This window comes from Notechis scutatus, chromosome 10 (genome assembly GCF_049901735.1).
Source record: "Notechis scutatus isolate UNSWTSFEM ecotype Mainland chromosome 10, rNotScu1.2, whole genome shotgun sequence".
Classification (NCBI taxonomy): domain Eukaryota; kingdom Metazoa; phylum Chordata; class Lepidosauria; order Squamata; family Elapidae; genus Notechis; species Notechis scutatus.
The window spans coordinates 8,903,052-8,918,986 of record NC_142018.1 but is presented as its reverse complement, the minus strand read 5'-3'; the positions used below and the strand labels follow the sequence as shown (position 1 = coordinate 8,918,986).

The window sequence follows — 15,935 nt, the reverse complement described above, 5'->3', positions numbered from 1 at the left end:
GCTAGAAAGCGGAAGGCTGTGAGTTCTAGTCCCACCTTAAGCATGAAAGCCAGTTGGGTGACTTTGGACCAATCATAAGAATACTGTGAGTTCTAGTTCTGCTTTAGGCATAAAATCTGACTGGGTGACTTTGAGCCAATCACTAGGAAAATGTGAGTTCAAGTTCGGTCTCAGACATGAAAGCCAGCTTGGTGACTTTGGGCCAATCACCAGGAGACTGTAAGTTCTAGTCTCACCTTACCCATAAGAGCCAGTTGGCTGACCTTGAACCAATCACAAACTCTCAGCCCAACTCAACTCATAAGTGTATTATTCTGGAGAAAATAGGAGAAGAAAGCTGGATGTGTTTGCCACATTGAATTATTTGCAAAAAAAAAAAAAAGGTGGAATATAAACAAGTAAAATAAAAATATGCTTACTATACAGGAGTATCAAAATATTTGAGCCATACTGCAGGGGCTGTTCTGGAGGTATATTTGATTTTAAGGTACTGTACAACTTTTACCTGTAAATAAGATTGATTTGCCTTACAATACAGAGAGGAAACAGTGATTTAGAATCCAGTGTTTGGAAGTATCTAAAAGCTCTGATAATGAGAATTACAGTACAAGAATAGGAGAGGTTTTCCCCTTTTGGTTTCGTTTAAAAAAAATGCTTCCCTCTGATTATAGGCAGAGAATAGAAACTATTTTTTAATTCTGGATGCTGATATCTTACGTTAAGAGACAAAGAGTTTCATTCTTTGTATGTGTAGTGGATTCACAGTTGTGAAACCCAGTTGGGATTCAGCAACTCTTAATTTAACTGGCTTATTTTGCTTATGCTACAAGATTCCTAAGAAGAGACTTTCTAGGCCAGAGATCTCCAAACTTGGCAACTTTTAAGACTTGTGGACTTCAACTCCCAGAATTCTCCAGCCAGCTATCCACAAGTCTTAAAATTGCCAAGTTTGGAGACCTCTGTTCTAGGCCGTCTTATTAGAATTCTTCATAACTGCAGATACTCAGCGTTGAATCTTCTGCATACCTTGAGTTGCCATGTGCAAATAGGCGGTGATATAAATTTCCTAAAATAAAATAAATATCAAGAATACCTTCTACCATTCAACTTTTCCAGTCTTCAAAAAATCCATCATGTTCTGGGCCCAGTTCCCCCTCTATTTGAGACTTTTCAAAAAGTATTGTCCATGTTCCTTTATAACTGATTTACATCTTTTAGTAATGCCAGTGTGCTCTCTGTAAAGAAGGAAATAAATATTGAGATGTTTAGAATGCTGGCTTGTGCTGTGGAACTGCGGGAAACACTATATGCTGTGGGAATACTTAATCTCTATTAACCTTTTCCACCTCTTCATCTGCTCTCATATTTATCTTCCCTCTTCAGTGTTTGAAGGTAATCTCAACCAGTATAGGTAGGTGGATAGGTAGGTAGATGGAGGGAGGGAGAAAGCGGTTTGTACCTTTCCTGATTTTGATCCATAGCCTCTGGACTAAGTACTTCTTATATTGGTCTACCAAATGTGAATTGATGCGATACTGTGATTGAATCTCTGAAGTTATAGTGTATTTTGATCTGGATTAGTTGTTGAGTTTGTGTTCAAGTTCCTTAGTCTATGTCATGCCCCTGTCGGAATCTGATTCTGAAGGGGAGGCAGAGCAGCTGACAGGGAGTGGGAGTGTGGCTCTGTTGGCTGTGTAAGAAACTGGGGAAGGGCATAGTCCGGCTGGGCAGAGCAGGGGAGAGGTACAGCAAGGCAGAGGCAATTCAGAGGAAGATCCAGGCCCACCTCCTCTTCATCCTAGGGCACACAGGGAGGAACGGAGAAGGGAGCAACGTGAGTTGCATGGCTTACAGGGGAGGAAAGGGCCCTGATTCCCTTCATTAGTTGCAGCTGGGAACACAGTGTTTAAAAAGGGAAACTGCGCACAGCAAGTTGTTGGGAGCAAATCGTGAATTATCTAGTATCTTCCTAACTGTGTGTGTTTTATTGTCCTTTGAAGTGTGTAATTCCTTATTCTGCCCTGTCCAGTGAATTGCTGCAGCATGTTTTGTGTGGATTTTTATTTACAGTTTATATGTACTTTTCGAACTGAATTTCCTCCACTTAAAGACTGTTCTTGGGAGAGTTTTTTCTCCAGCTGAAGGTAGCTGGACATTGGAGACAAAGTTGGAGGTATTAAAGGGACTTTTCTTACTTATGTGACTGTGTTGCCTTTGTGCCACGCCCCAGGTCATCACAGTCTATGTACTGTACATAAATATAAATGACATACAGAATCGTAGATCTGAGCAAACCAATCATGCTTCCCTTCATGATATGTTTTCACTTTCCTCTCTTCTGCTAGGTTAGGTGGTGTAATCTTGTGAAGGATTTTGCCAATCTACTACAATTACTCAATAAAACTTGGGCACAATTCTTTCCCCTGGACTATGCCATACAATATTGCTGAGCACCGTATGTGCTACCTCTGTCTTACTCTTTTGTAACTGACAAATCTAGAAGAAACACCCATGATCTTATAGTGAAAAATGGATTGGTCCCACATTGGGACAATGGGAAATTGAAGGGAGGAGAGGAATGTTGAACTCATACCGAGCTTTGTAATAAAATTGCGGTCTAATGGTAAAGGCACCAGACTAGAAACCAGTAGACTTGTGAGTTCTAATCCTGCCTTCGACACAAAAGCTGCCTAGAGCAGTGATCCCCAACCTTTTTTACGCCGCGGCCCGGTACCGGCATCAGCTGAGCGCCGCGAAAGGCTCCGGCATCAGCTGGCGCCGCCATCTTTTTGATGAAACGTGCTTCCGGTGAGCTTTCTACCGGAAAAGCTCACCGGAAGCACTTTTTCATCAAAAAAGCCAGGCGGCCTCAGCCAGCGGCCCGGTAGGACTTGTTCCGCGGACGGTACCGGTCCACGGACCGGTGGTTGGGGACCCCTGGCCTAGAGGACTTTAGGCCAATCACCAGGAGACTGGGAGTTCTAGTCCCACCCTAGGCATGAAAGCTGACTGGGTGACGCTGGGCCAAACACCAGGAGCCTGTAAGTTCTAGTCCAACCTTAGGCATGAAATTTGGCTGGGTGACTTTTGGCCAGTCATTCTCTCTCGTCCCAATTTTCCTCGCATGGTTGGTGTTTTGGGAAATTGGAAGGAAGGAATATTAGGTATGTTTGCCGCTTATTTGTAAGGATGATAAAGGTGGGATACAAATAAATAATTTAGAGCTGTGATTTTATCCAATGATGTAAAGATGAAATACTTCGGTTGATTGCAATTGTACTGTATATCAGGTTTGGTATTCTTTGATTCTGAAGAGTCAAGATATAGCGATAAATATCCAGGGAGAAATATATTGAATTTCCTTCAAGAGAGAGAGAGAGAGAGAGAGAGCATTTGTGTTTTCAGGAATTAAAAAGTTTTAACAACCTTTAGTGGTTTATTCCCCCACCAAAGGCAGAATTTTAAGACCTATTAATTTATGTGTGTATTTTGGATCTGCCCATAAACTTCGACTACATTTGCTTTTGGAGCAACACTTAAGAAACATTTTTAATGATTATTTGCAACCCAATGGCATTTTCTGGATAGAAGCCAAATATTATACACAAAAGAGAGTGCATATAAGATCTCCTGGGAACTATTTAAAATTATTTCTAACGATTTAATAAAAAAGCCTCCAGTGATGAACAGTTTGCTGTTATGGAAAGTATGTGGCCTTGCAATCTCTTGCCTCCCAAAAGTTATAATTATGTTCCCGTCAAAAGACAGTTATTTGTCTGACCTTTTTTGAAATTTGGAATATGTAAATCATTTTGCCTGCAATGCTTCTGTGTGGTCTCACTTGTAATGTGAAAAAAAATCTTTCGAGAATGATCTGATAAAATGAAGATTACCAGAAAGTGGGCATGAAACAGTAAAGGAGTGATTGAGTTGTGGTACCGATTCTGTTTGGGCTCTGTTCATCAATGAACAATTATCTACAGCAAGTGTTGCTCTCACATTCCTAAGTGAGCTTTAGACAATCTTATAATGTGCATTCCTGTGTTTGGAGAATGGTGGGGTGCCGCTTAAAGTAATGTTCCCTCCATCTATAATTTGCATCATACTAGCTGGCAGGGACAAGATGTAGATATAAATCCCACAACAAACTTTGAACTGTCTCGGTACCCAACAGATGGAGGACAATGTTTTCTGCAAGCTGGGCTAGATCATGTCAGATCCAAGTTTTATTTGGCCGAGTGTTAGATTTTTGTGTTTATTGACTCCTGGCAATTGCCTGGGCAAGTCCCTATATTTTTCTTACAAGATTTTGGAAGCCTTCTACCTTTGCCTCTTTTCTGGGGCTGAGAGAAAATGGCTGGCCCAAGGCCACCCAGTTAGAACTCACGATCACCTGGTTTCTTGCCTGATGCCTTAACCACCATACCAAAATGCCCCTAGCTTTCAAAGACTTTGGCTTTGAGTTCATTGTCGGCTTATGCCTCCAGGCCATTGATAGCTGAATTATCAGTTAATGAATAAAGAATTGGCAATGTACACCAAGCCAATGCTTTGGATACTTCTTACACCAACTCCCTCCACCGCCCCATATGCCAAGATTCCCACAAAGGTGGTTTCTAAGCATTAAAAGCATTGCTTTCAATTTGGATGCCTTCTCAGTCCAAATCCAATACTCTAATCACTGCATCGCATTGACTCTCGAGTGAAACCAAGTCATCCAGTCTTTATTAAAGGGTCTAGAGGTATTAATAAATTGCTCACTGTAGTTATTTGTGCAAATAAGGAACTGGCAGCTAGTATGTGGGTTGTATGTGGGTTGTATGCATAGATGCTTTGTCTGGGTTCCTACCATCCGTTCTTTGACTGACTGGGAGATGAAATTACAAAATTCCATGAGTTATTTACCTAAAAATGAATGTGAACATGTAATTTGGATTTTGCAAACCACAGATGTCCTCGTTAAATCCCAGACTAGTTGGATTGCCAGCATTACAGGAATGTCGGTCCTAGAATTACTGAGAATGTTCCCAATAGAAAATGATTCATGGAACCTAGAATAACAGAGTTGGAAGGGACCTTGGAGGTCAAGCAGGGGACCCTATATCACTTCAGACAAATGGCTGAAATAGTATAGGCTCTTTGGTAATTGAAGTTAAAAAATATCTAGAACTTGGCTTCCTTGATGGGCAGACTGTCTGTCTGTCTGAAACAAAACTCAGTTTTGATCTTATTCCTGTTCTAATAGTCAATTGATTACTATTACAGGCACCTGAAAAAGTTACTAACGCCTTTTAAATATTTAGATCTGTTCCGACTTTCCTTTAGACAGTAGAGTTTGGCTGCCTGTCACCCACTTTATCTTAAATAGTTCTGTGTTGATTCCTTTTCCATTCTCCAGTGTGGCTGTCCGAAGAGTTGCAGTATATGCTACCTTGAGTATGTTCAGGGGACTTTGGTAATTCATAATTTCCTTCATAATCCTGAAATAACTTCTTATCCCCAGGAAATCATAGCATGATGTAAAAAGAAATTTCTTCCATGAGCCTTAGAACCTCTCTTTGAAAACTCACCTCTGCTCATCTTGGACCCGTTCCTTGTCTTCAATAACTTTATAGTCGTAGTAATTACCTCCTGCTCATTGACCGTAGTTTTTAAAATTTCTACTAAACTATAATAAGTAGTAATACCTCAATATTCTTTACTATTTAAACAGTGGTGATGATGGACAATCAATTATCTAGTGTGTTTATTGAAGCTTTCTAGGAAAGAAGGAAAATGTCAAGGATCCAAATATTTTCACTGATTAATTTCAGAGTGAAACATACAGGTGAAACTCAAAAAAATTAGAATATCCTGCAAAAGTTCATTTATATCAGTAATGCGACTTAAAAGGTGAAACTAATATATGAGATAGACATTACATGCAAAGCAAGATAGTTCAAGCCATGATTTGTCATAATTGCGATGAGTATGGCTTACATATAATAATAATAATAATAATAATCATTAAAAACTCCAAATCCACAATCTCAGAAAATTAGAATGTTACATGCAATCAATAAAACAAGGATTGTACATAGAACAATATCGGACCTCTGAAAAGTATAAGCATGCGTATGTACTCTTGGTTTGGACTCCTTTTGAAGCAATTACTGCCTCAATGCGGCATGGCATGGAAGCTATCAGCCTGTGGCACTGCTGAGGTGTTATGGAAGACCAGGATGCTTCAATAGCGGCCTTCTGCATTGTTCGGTCTCATGTCTCTCATCTTTCTCTTGGCAATGCCCCATAGATTCTCTATGGGGTTCAGGTCAGTTGAGTTTGCTGGCCAATCAAGCACAGTAATCCCACAGTCATTGAACCAGGTTTTGGTGCTTTTGGCAGTGTGGGCAGGTGCCAAGTCCTGCTGGAAAATGAAGTCAGCATCCCCATAAAGCTCATCTACGGAAGGAAGCATGAAGTGCTCCAAAATCTCCTGGTAGACTGCTACGTTGACCCTGGACTTAATGAAGCACAGTGGACCAACACCAGCAGATGACATGGCTCCCCAAATCAACACAGACTGTGAAAACTTCACACTGGACTTCAAGCATCTTGCAGTGTGTGCCTTTCCATTCTTCCTCCAGACTCTGGGTCCTTGGTTGCCAAATGAGATGCAAAAGTTGCTCTCATCAGAAAAGAGGACTTTGGACCACCGAGCAACAGACCAGTTCTGTTTTTCTTTAGCCCAGGTAAGACGCTTCTGATGTTGTTTGTTGTTCAGGAGCTGCTTGACAAGAGGAATATGACATTTGAAGCCCATGTCCAGGATCCGTCTGTGTGTGGTGGCTCTTGATGCACTGACTCCAGCCTCAGTCCACCCTTTGTGAAAGTCTCCAACACTTTTGAATGGCCTTTTCCTGACAATCCTCTCCAGGCTGCAGTCATCCCTGCTGCTTGTGTACCTTTTTCTTCCACACTTTCCCCTTCCACATAACTTTTAATGTGCTTTGATACCACACTTTGGGAACATCCAACTTCTTTTGCAATTTCCTTTTGAGGCTTTCCCTCCTTATGGAGGGTGTCAATGATGGTTTTCTGCACAACTGTCAGGTCAGCAGTCTTTCCCATGATTGTGATTCCTACTGCACCAGGCTGAGAGACCATTTAAAGGCTCAGGAACCCTTTTCAGGTGTTATGGCTTAATTACCCGATTAGAGTGGGACACTTTGAGCCTAGAATATTGAACCTCTTCACAATATACTAATTTTCTGAGATTGTGGATTTGGGTTTTTTATGAGCTGTAAGCCATAGTCATCTCAATTATGACACATCATGACTTGAACTATCTTGTTTTGCATGTAATGAGTCTATCTCATATATTAGTTTCACCTTTTAAGTTGCATTACTGAAATGAATGAACTTTTGCACGATATTCTCATTTTTTGAGTTTCACCTGTATAATTCTCTTTCCTTGAACTTGAATATCCAAGATACACAGCCTTCAGGCCCATCATGGGAACTGAGGACTCAATCCAAATTCATCCCTGGTCTCATTTCCCAGTGTGAAATGTGAAATTTGAGCAGTGGAAGTGTAGATTTGCAGATGATACAACAGTGGTGGGACTTGTATCCAGGGGGGATGAGTCTGCCTACCAAGATGAGGTGAACCGGTTGCTTTCGTGGTGTGGAGACAATAACTTGGTCCTCAACACCGATAAGACCAAGGAGCTTATAGTGGACTATAGAAGGAACAGATCAGACATCCAGCCCCTGCTTATCAATGGAGACCGAGTGGAGCAAGTGGCCAGTTTTAAGTTTCTGGGTGTTACCCTAAAAGAGGACCTGACCTCACATTGCAGTACTGGTTAAAAGGGCCCAGCAGAGATTATACAACCTGAGACTTCTCAGAAAACAAGACTGAATGAAAAACTGCTCGTGACCTTTTACTGCTGCACTTAGACAATATCTTAACTTATTGCACTTCTGTATGGTTTGCCAATTGCACAGTGGCAGATAGGAAAGCACTCCAGAGGGTGAAGGTCATTGCCCAGAAGATCATTGGTTGCCCTCTCCCCTCTTTGGAAGAGCTTTAGAGCTCCCGCTGCCTTAAGAAAGTTCAAAACATTCTCAAAGGTCCATCTCATCCTGGGAAGCCTTTTTTTGAACTATTATCATCTGGCAGACTGTACAGAATAATAAAAACAAAGACAAATAGGCTGAAAAACAGGTTCTGTTCCAGGAGAGTAGCTCTTTTGAATTCTGTATAGTGCAGTGTTGGTACGATGTCGGGGGTTTTTTGGTTCAATGTGTGGAGGATGAAGGATGTGTGTTTGTGTTTATTTTCATGGTGATGGTCATGATGTGCACTGAAGATGGTGTTTGATTTTGTTGTATGAGGTGCAAGGACAATAAAGTAAACTAATTAACTAGATGCAAAGGCCACTACAGAGAAGAAATCCATTTAAAAAAAAAATCTTTGTTTAATGTGTTTCAGAACAGTTCAACCTAATTAAATACTTTGAATTTCAATTTGATATCAAATTGCAACGTTCAAAGCCTTGTTTAAGTCTATGTGTTTTGATATAAGATAATAGAAAACTTGTCACAGCTTTTTAAAATGACTATTCTCATTGGTGACTAAATTTTGTTTTCAACTTCATCAAACTTTGCAGTTATTATAAAAGGCATATTTTTAATGATTGTTACTAGAGATTGACATTTTGACTTAGTTGGCTGTTCTGGTTATCAAACACTAATTGGATGAGTAAAGTTATTTTCCACTTGGATATATCCCGGCAGCTGTTAAATGTGAGCTATATTGGTCACTGCTTAAAATTAATTTGATCCTTGAATTATTTTGCTTGCTTTTAAGATACTACAGAATTTTTGTTGAAAAGGCTCTGTGTGTGTGTGTGTGTGTGTGTGTGTGTGTGTGTGCATACATATACACACACACACACCTTCAGATTTACAAATAGGCTTTGGTTACAGCCCAAGTGTCAATAATTTAATAATGGAGTAGTGCTTACTAAACTGGTAAATATTTGGTAAACTTCAATGTCTGTTCAAGATCAGTCAACAAATACAATATATGAAGTATTAATATTAGAAACCCTTTGTAAAATATTAAGTACCGTTAAGAAAGAAAGAAGAAATAGCCATGCCTCATAAAACACACAAATGAAGGTTTGCTTCTCAGATTTGATGATAGCATATACAGAAATGGCATAAATATTGTTTTTCATTGACATGTTGGAAATGTATCTGTCTCTAGTGATGTCTAATGGCTTTTCTGAAGGACTAATTCCTTACACTGTGTTTGGGATTTTATTTGTCTCTTGTTTATTATGTTTTACATTTTATTTGTATATTTTTATTTTGTGAGCCACAGGGCGTCTTATCTCTGAGGCAGGTTTTATTGCAATTATTAATAAACAAAAAAATCCCAAATAATCTTCTGTATTGAGGAACATGACTCCAAGTTATTTGTTTGTTTGTTTATTTATTTTCCACCCATCTCATTTAGAGGCAATTCTAGGCAGCTTATAACCTTTCATCTGCTTTCTTACCCACTTTAAATTCCTCTCTTTCCACATACACCCCTTTTTTTCCCTGGAAATATTCTTGGGGTCATATACTGCTATAGAATCAGAGCTCATACTCAAAGCTTGTTGGTGTGGACTTAATAAGAAGCAATTAATTGCCAGACGTTTTACATTATGGCAGTCACAGCATTCATTTTGCAGTTCAATAAGCCATGATTGAAGATGACTGTATCTTAAACAGGCCAGTTGTTGAAGTTTATGAGAAGCGTTGCATTCTGGGAACAAGGATCACATTTAGCCTTTGCATAACGCCTGGGATTGTTTTTGCACACCTGGCACCTAGTTCTTTCAAAAGTTCTATAATTGAAAGCTGGTATTACCAGTTTCAATCAAACTCGCTTGCCAGTGTCTCTGATGTGACAAAATAGGAGATCTTGCCAAGAATTCTCAGGAATTAGGGTGCTTTACTGCAACAAAATTAAGTTGCCAGACAGGCATGAATTATACAGGTAGTCCTCGACTTACGACCACAATTGAGCCCCAAATTTTGGTTGATAATAAAAAAATTTGTAAAGAATTTTTCCCCCTTTTTGCGAAGTGGGGAGAAACAGTTAAAAAAAAAAAATCAACCTAATTTAAAAAAAAAAAAAAAAAAAAAAAAAAATAGCGCCCCCCCCCCCCCCCTCCTTATTACACAACAAAAAAAAAAAAAAAAAAAACAAACCACAAAAAAAAAAAAAAAAAAAAAAAAAAAAAAAAAAAAAAAAAAAAAAAAAAAAAAAAAAAAAAAAAAAAAAAAAAAAAAAAAAAAAAAAAAAAAAAAAAAAAAAAAAAAAAAAAACCCAAAAAAAAAAAAAAAAAAAAAAAAAAAAAAAAAAAAAAAAAAAAAAAAAAAAAAAAAAAAAAAAAAAAAAAGGAAAAGGAAAACACAAAACAGACAGCCACCCCCACCCCCCCCCCCCTTTGGATTTAGGCAGGTGGTGGTGGTGGTGGTGGCCTAGATGACCTACAAAGTCCCTTTCAACTCTGTTAATTTGTTACCTATTTCCTGATAGGCTAAAGGGAATAATTGGGCCACAGTGTTTTCACACTTTTGGTGAAGCTGATCTGCATTTTAGTTTCTGTTTATCTGGAAAAGTATTTCCTTTCTCTTGGAACCAATTGGTTCCTGCAGTTTCAATCTGATTGCTAGTTGGTTTTTTAGAAGTTAAGAGCAAGAAACAGTTCCCTTATAGGGAAAGATAGAGCAGGTGGTGTGATTTCAGAAATTCCTTGAAGTTCCCTGTAGAGTTGCTTCATTTATTCCTCCTACTTTGCATCTTTCTTTCTTTCTCATTCTCAGTTCCACTTTCTGCATCAAATTTTGGTTATGGGCTGTGGGGCTTCTCTACAAGCTACAAGAGGATGATTAAAACGTTTTTTAAAAAACCCTATTGTGGAATTGATCCTTCTGCAGCGAAGATCTTGAGTAGGTTTCTTAAGTGAGAAAGAAAGATTCCAGAATTACACTTTTCAGAAAAGTTTTAAACCTGTTTGGAAAACAGGTTTTCTGTGGGACTTGCACAGTCAAATATTAGAAAGAGATGAAATTTATAGGGAACAACATTGCACAATTAGTGGATCAGACTGATCCCCATGGTAAATGGGAAAGTATTTTGCTTGTGCTTAGAGACACCACACTGTTTAAACACTTTTTTTTTTTTTGGACTTCTAACAGTCAAGTTTCAGGATGGGGTATTACCCAGAAACTACCTTGGTCATACCTTGATGTGACTTGTGCAGAAGTTGGGCCAGGGGCATCTGTTCTTGGTTATCCTTGATTTCTCAATAGCTTTCAGGGTCATTGACTATGGCAGTGGTTCTCAACCTGTGGGCCGTAGACCCTTGGGGTTAGGGGGTCCACAAAGGCTTGAAGAAATGTTGTGATTTACATCTCAAGTTAAGTCGTGGTGGTCCTTGGCCACAAAAGATATTTAAAGGGGCTCCATTGTGAAGAAAAGGTTGAACCACTGGACTATGGGCCATCTTCAAGGCTTTGGAATAGGGGCCAGCATCTTGCAATGTTCTACATCTGCCTGAAGAAACAGTTCCAATGAGTGATAGTGGGAGAGGGCAGATGAAGTAGTTCAGTATCATCAAAAAGTTTATTATATCCAACTATAGCAACAGCACTTAGACTTATATACCATTTATAGTGCTTTTACAGCCCTCTCTAAGCAGTTTACAGAGTCAGTCTTTTGCTCCCAACAATCTGGGTCCTCATTTTATAGACCTCGGAAGAATGGAAGGTTGAGTCAACCTTGAGCCGGTCAGGACCAAACTGCTGGCAGTGGGCAGAATTGGTCTGCAACACTGCATTCTAACCACTGGGAGGGAGGGAAGGAAGGAAGGAAGGAAGGAAGGAAGGAAGGAAGGAAGGAAGGAAGGAAGGAAGGAAGGAAGGAAGGAAGGAAGGAAGGAAGGAAGGAAGGAAAAGGAAAGGAAGGAAAGGAAAGGAAGGAAGGGCAATAGCATTTACACTTATGTACTGCTTCACAGTGCTTTTCCAGCCCTCTTTAAGCAGTGTATAGAGTCAGTCTATTTCCTCCAACAATCTGGCTCCTCATTTTACCCACCTCGGAAGGATGGAAGGCTGAGTCAACCTTGAGCCTGGTGAGATTCAAACTGCCGAATTGCTGGCAGCCGGCAATCAGCAGATGTAGCCTGCAGTACTGCACTCTAACCACTGCGCCACCATGGCTATACATCTCAATCTATGGCAAAATAGGTGAGGTAATGAAAGCATTGATCCAGTGCCTGGAGTATATCCGGTCAGAATGGGGAGGGACAGACTGTAACTGAGACCATCTAAGACAGAAAGGGTTTTGTGGCTCTGATGATTCTAGGGAAATGCCATTTTTTTCCTTTGAATAGAGTTAGACTATCTCACCTGGGTCTGTATTTTCGGGTTCTCTTATATTAGATTCCTACTTGAAGGGCGGGTGGCACCTATGGCTAGGGGTCAGTTTTCAGTAGCTGCCCTCACTTTTTGCCTCTTCACCCCCAAAATAACAGTCTGACCAACTTTGAAGCATTCAAAGACTTAACTGTTCTGCTTCAACCAGTGGGAGAGTGTGAAGGTGATTATGTAGGTGCATGATACATATTTTTTCAGTTTTTCAACAAAGAAAAATCATCTTTACATGCACTTGGGTTTTTGCCTTGGTGTTTTATTTTGGCACTGATAGCTGTCCGGGGTCTTTTCTGGAAAAGATGTCATATGATACACACACACAGAGAAACCAGCCCTGATGATGTTACCTAGTTGGGTTGTAAAATGTCTACAAGAAAACAACCAAGCTCAGAGAGCACTAAGGACCTCACACACAGATCTGCCTGTGGCTTAGATGAGGCTTGCAACAGACTGACTGCATTCTTAGTCTTTGGATGCGAGGTCCAAACATAATAATGTTTTTTGAAGCAGTGGAAATCTCTATATGTCAAATTTTGCCCTGGAATGGTTGTTGTAAACCTTGATGTGGTATTTTTAAAAATCTCATTAAGTTCTTATGGGAACGGGCCACTTGTAAATTGCTTATCTGCTCCCAGCCTTTGCAGTTCACTTCTTCCTTTCTCTCTTATGGTGAAGACTGTATAGAGCTTGTGTAATATCTCCAGAGGCTGGTTGAGAAACGGTGCTATCAATCTAGATAACTAATGCAGCAGCCTATTTTTTCCTCTTGTGTGTCCAACAAATCATTTGCTTTTTAGAAAAGCCTTCTTCATGCAAGAGTGCCATATAATGTGCTAGAAACCTCAAATTTGGAAATAGAGACCGCACACCACCTGACTTCTCCTTCCAGTCCTCCAAACTGCCACCTGTATCTCAAATGTTTCAGGCATGTTTTTCACAGCCGCTTATATTTTTAAACCAGTAATTTGAATGCTTGGTTAGCTCCCAGAGGACTTTCTTTGATTTGTGCTGTTTTTTTTTCTTCTTCTTTCTTTTCTTTTCAGTGTGCTGGTAGTGGAGGGTTGAAATAGGTTTTATTGAAAGAAGAGTCTTGGGAACTGACAAGGCACACTTTTTAATGAAGCCCTTGGAAAATCACCTCCTTTTTATTTCACTATTGACAAAATTACCTGTCATAATAGAGAGATACCGGTGTAATTTGAGTGAGTACCAGTTTTCTGCATAAACTCTGGAAAGAATCAGCGAAGATGCTGCGTTTAAAGTTGGTGGAAAAGCTAGGCAGAAGCATCTTTAATACCCAAGCAAGTTGCTGACTCTTCTTCTATGCTGGATGTTGCAGGTAAAATGCCAGTCCTTTTCGGTTACTGATGTCTGGCCTTTTGCTATGGGATTTTTCTGAGTAGGTGGATGATTTTTTTTCAGAGCCCAAAGCCCCAGAGATAATTCATTCCATATCATAATAAGAGCTTGTTGACATCTGAAACCGCTTTCCTGTTTTACCAGGTAGCTGATCAGAGAGAGAGACCATTGATGAACGGTCCTTTCACTTATGATGGCAGACCAGCCACCTCCATTAGAAGCCACACCTATTTTGAATGAAGTGCCACTTCTACCTCATATGGTCAATGGGGACACCACACAACAGGTAAGTTGATCTGCATAAGACGGGGATCCTCAGAATGTTCTCTTCTGCAAATGCTGAGAAGGGATCATATCTTCTGTGCCACTTTCGGTTGTAGATAATGGCTTAACATGGTTAAGCTCCTCTGATCACGGTTTATTTAGCAAAGGATGTTTAAGCAAGCCATTGCTCAACAATCTCTGGGACGTAATTGATTTTATTAAAATTGGGTAACAAGTTCCAAGGTCCAAGATCATTGTCATTATGTATAACAGTATCAGTTTCATTCCTCCTTTGTTAACTGAAAAATTAACTTAGATGGCAATCAGATATAATCATAATTTAAAACCAGTGAGAAAATGGTCATTCTGTAGAAGTTTACTATAATTAAACCATTGCCATAAAATGGAGAATATTCTATTTTATAAATTCAGTGCCTTAAGGACAGGAAAAATCATATTGTCATGTGATTTTTCTAAAACTATGAGTGTGTGTTTAAGGAACTGAAAATATATGAAGCTGTGTATGCCAGATGTAAAATGGTATTTCTGTCTAGATACATACAGAATCTCCCACACATGCAAATCTAAAGTATCCATGTTGCGATGTTCTAAAATAGCCTTTGCTGGCAGATCATTTTTCTTTACTTTTCTTTGTTTTAGGAAAGACTTATATTACTTCTTAATCTTACAATGATTTGCATTATGCAATGGAGTTTTGATGTATTTCCTTCTTTTAACTGTTGAATCATTTTTAATAATAGCATTTACAGTAAGAGGTAATAACATGAAGATCCTCAATTAAGTTTACCTTTGTAATCTAATGCAAGAATTTAGATCCCAGGCCTTGTTTTAAGGATGTCCGGAGGATTTTTCCTTGAATAGTAGATTTTTGAAGCCATGTTGCAGATTTGAACTTCCTAGAATTGTTTAAAAAGATTGTCGCGTGGAACTGAGAGTTCCTATTTGTTTATGTGATTGTCAATTCTTATAGGATCCATGTTGTCAAATATATTGGTCCCTTTACAGAAAAAGGTATATTGATTTATGTAAATCAGGTGCATGATTCAGCACTTGCATTAAAAATTGCACAAAAAAAGTTCTATGTGCATTCACAGAGTTAGCTTGGAAAGCGCTCAGAGCTACTTGCCCAGCTAATTAATTGGTTTGAAACAAATATTGCAAAAAATGCAAGAGTTTTTTAAGCAAAGCATTCTAGCTGAAAATCTATGAAGGACCCAAACATTTTAGATGCTCTGGAAGTTTTATTAGATTAATTCAAGGACTGCACGACCAGACTTATCACTCGAAAACGTCAGGAAATCTTTGTTTTCACTCTGTTGGCTCCACATTGACCAGTATGTTTTTTAACGTTTTGTCTCTGTTTCTGGTTGAGGGTGCCCTTGAAGGTTTTGTTTTATTTTCCAGGAGCCAAGTTATCAGTAGCCTTGTAAACATTCAGTTCTTAAGACACAGTTATAGAAATTCAGATTAACTGATATCTCATTTAATAATCACTTTCACCTTGTTGTAAGTTTATTCTGATCTATTTTGAAGCTTGAGGGTGGGCTCCAGCTTTTTAAAGCTTGCAAAACACTTCTAAACACAGGGCAATTTAAAGCAAAACCTGCAGAATCAATATATTTTCTCCTGTGGAAATGAATGTGAAAATAAGCATCTGTGTAAGCTTCTTCCCAAAACCATTGTAGATATCACACTTGTTATGAAGATTAAGTGTCTTCGGGTAGGTTTCCATATCTTTCTTGCATTTTTTCCCCCCTCCAGAACTTTTTACTAGGCTGGCTGCAGATAAAATATAGGCTTCTGAAGGTTGT

General features: G+C 39.2%; 2 protein-coding genes across 3 annotated transcripts in view; both read left to right on the top strand.

Moving 5' to 3' along the window:
* CYSLTR1 (cysteinyl leukotriene receptor 1) overlaps window positions 1-15,935 on the top strand; it is a 650,975-nt gene that overhangs the window by 87,695 nt on the left and 547,345 nt on the right. The window lies entirely within an intron of this gene.
* Window positions 1-15,935, top strand: part of LOC113416597 (fibronectin type-III domain-containing protein 3A-like) — a 71,521-nt gene that overhangs the window by 7,952 nt on the left and 47,634 nt on the right. Inside the window, exon 2 of one of the 2 annotated variants that reach the window (XM_087972052.1) lies at window positions 13,984-14,125. In XM_087972052.1, the coding sequence (XP_087828178.1) occupies window positions 14,030-14,125 (96 nt within the window). In that variant the 5' untranslated portion in view covers window positions 13,984-14,029. The remainder of the gene's footprint in view (window positions 1-13,983; window positions 14,126-15,935) is intronic. The other variant, XM_087972053.1, reaches the window with a different exon arrangement.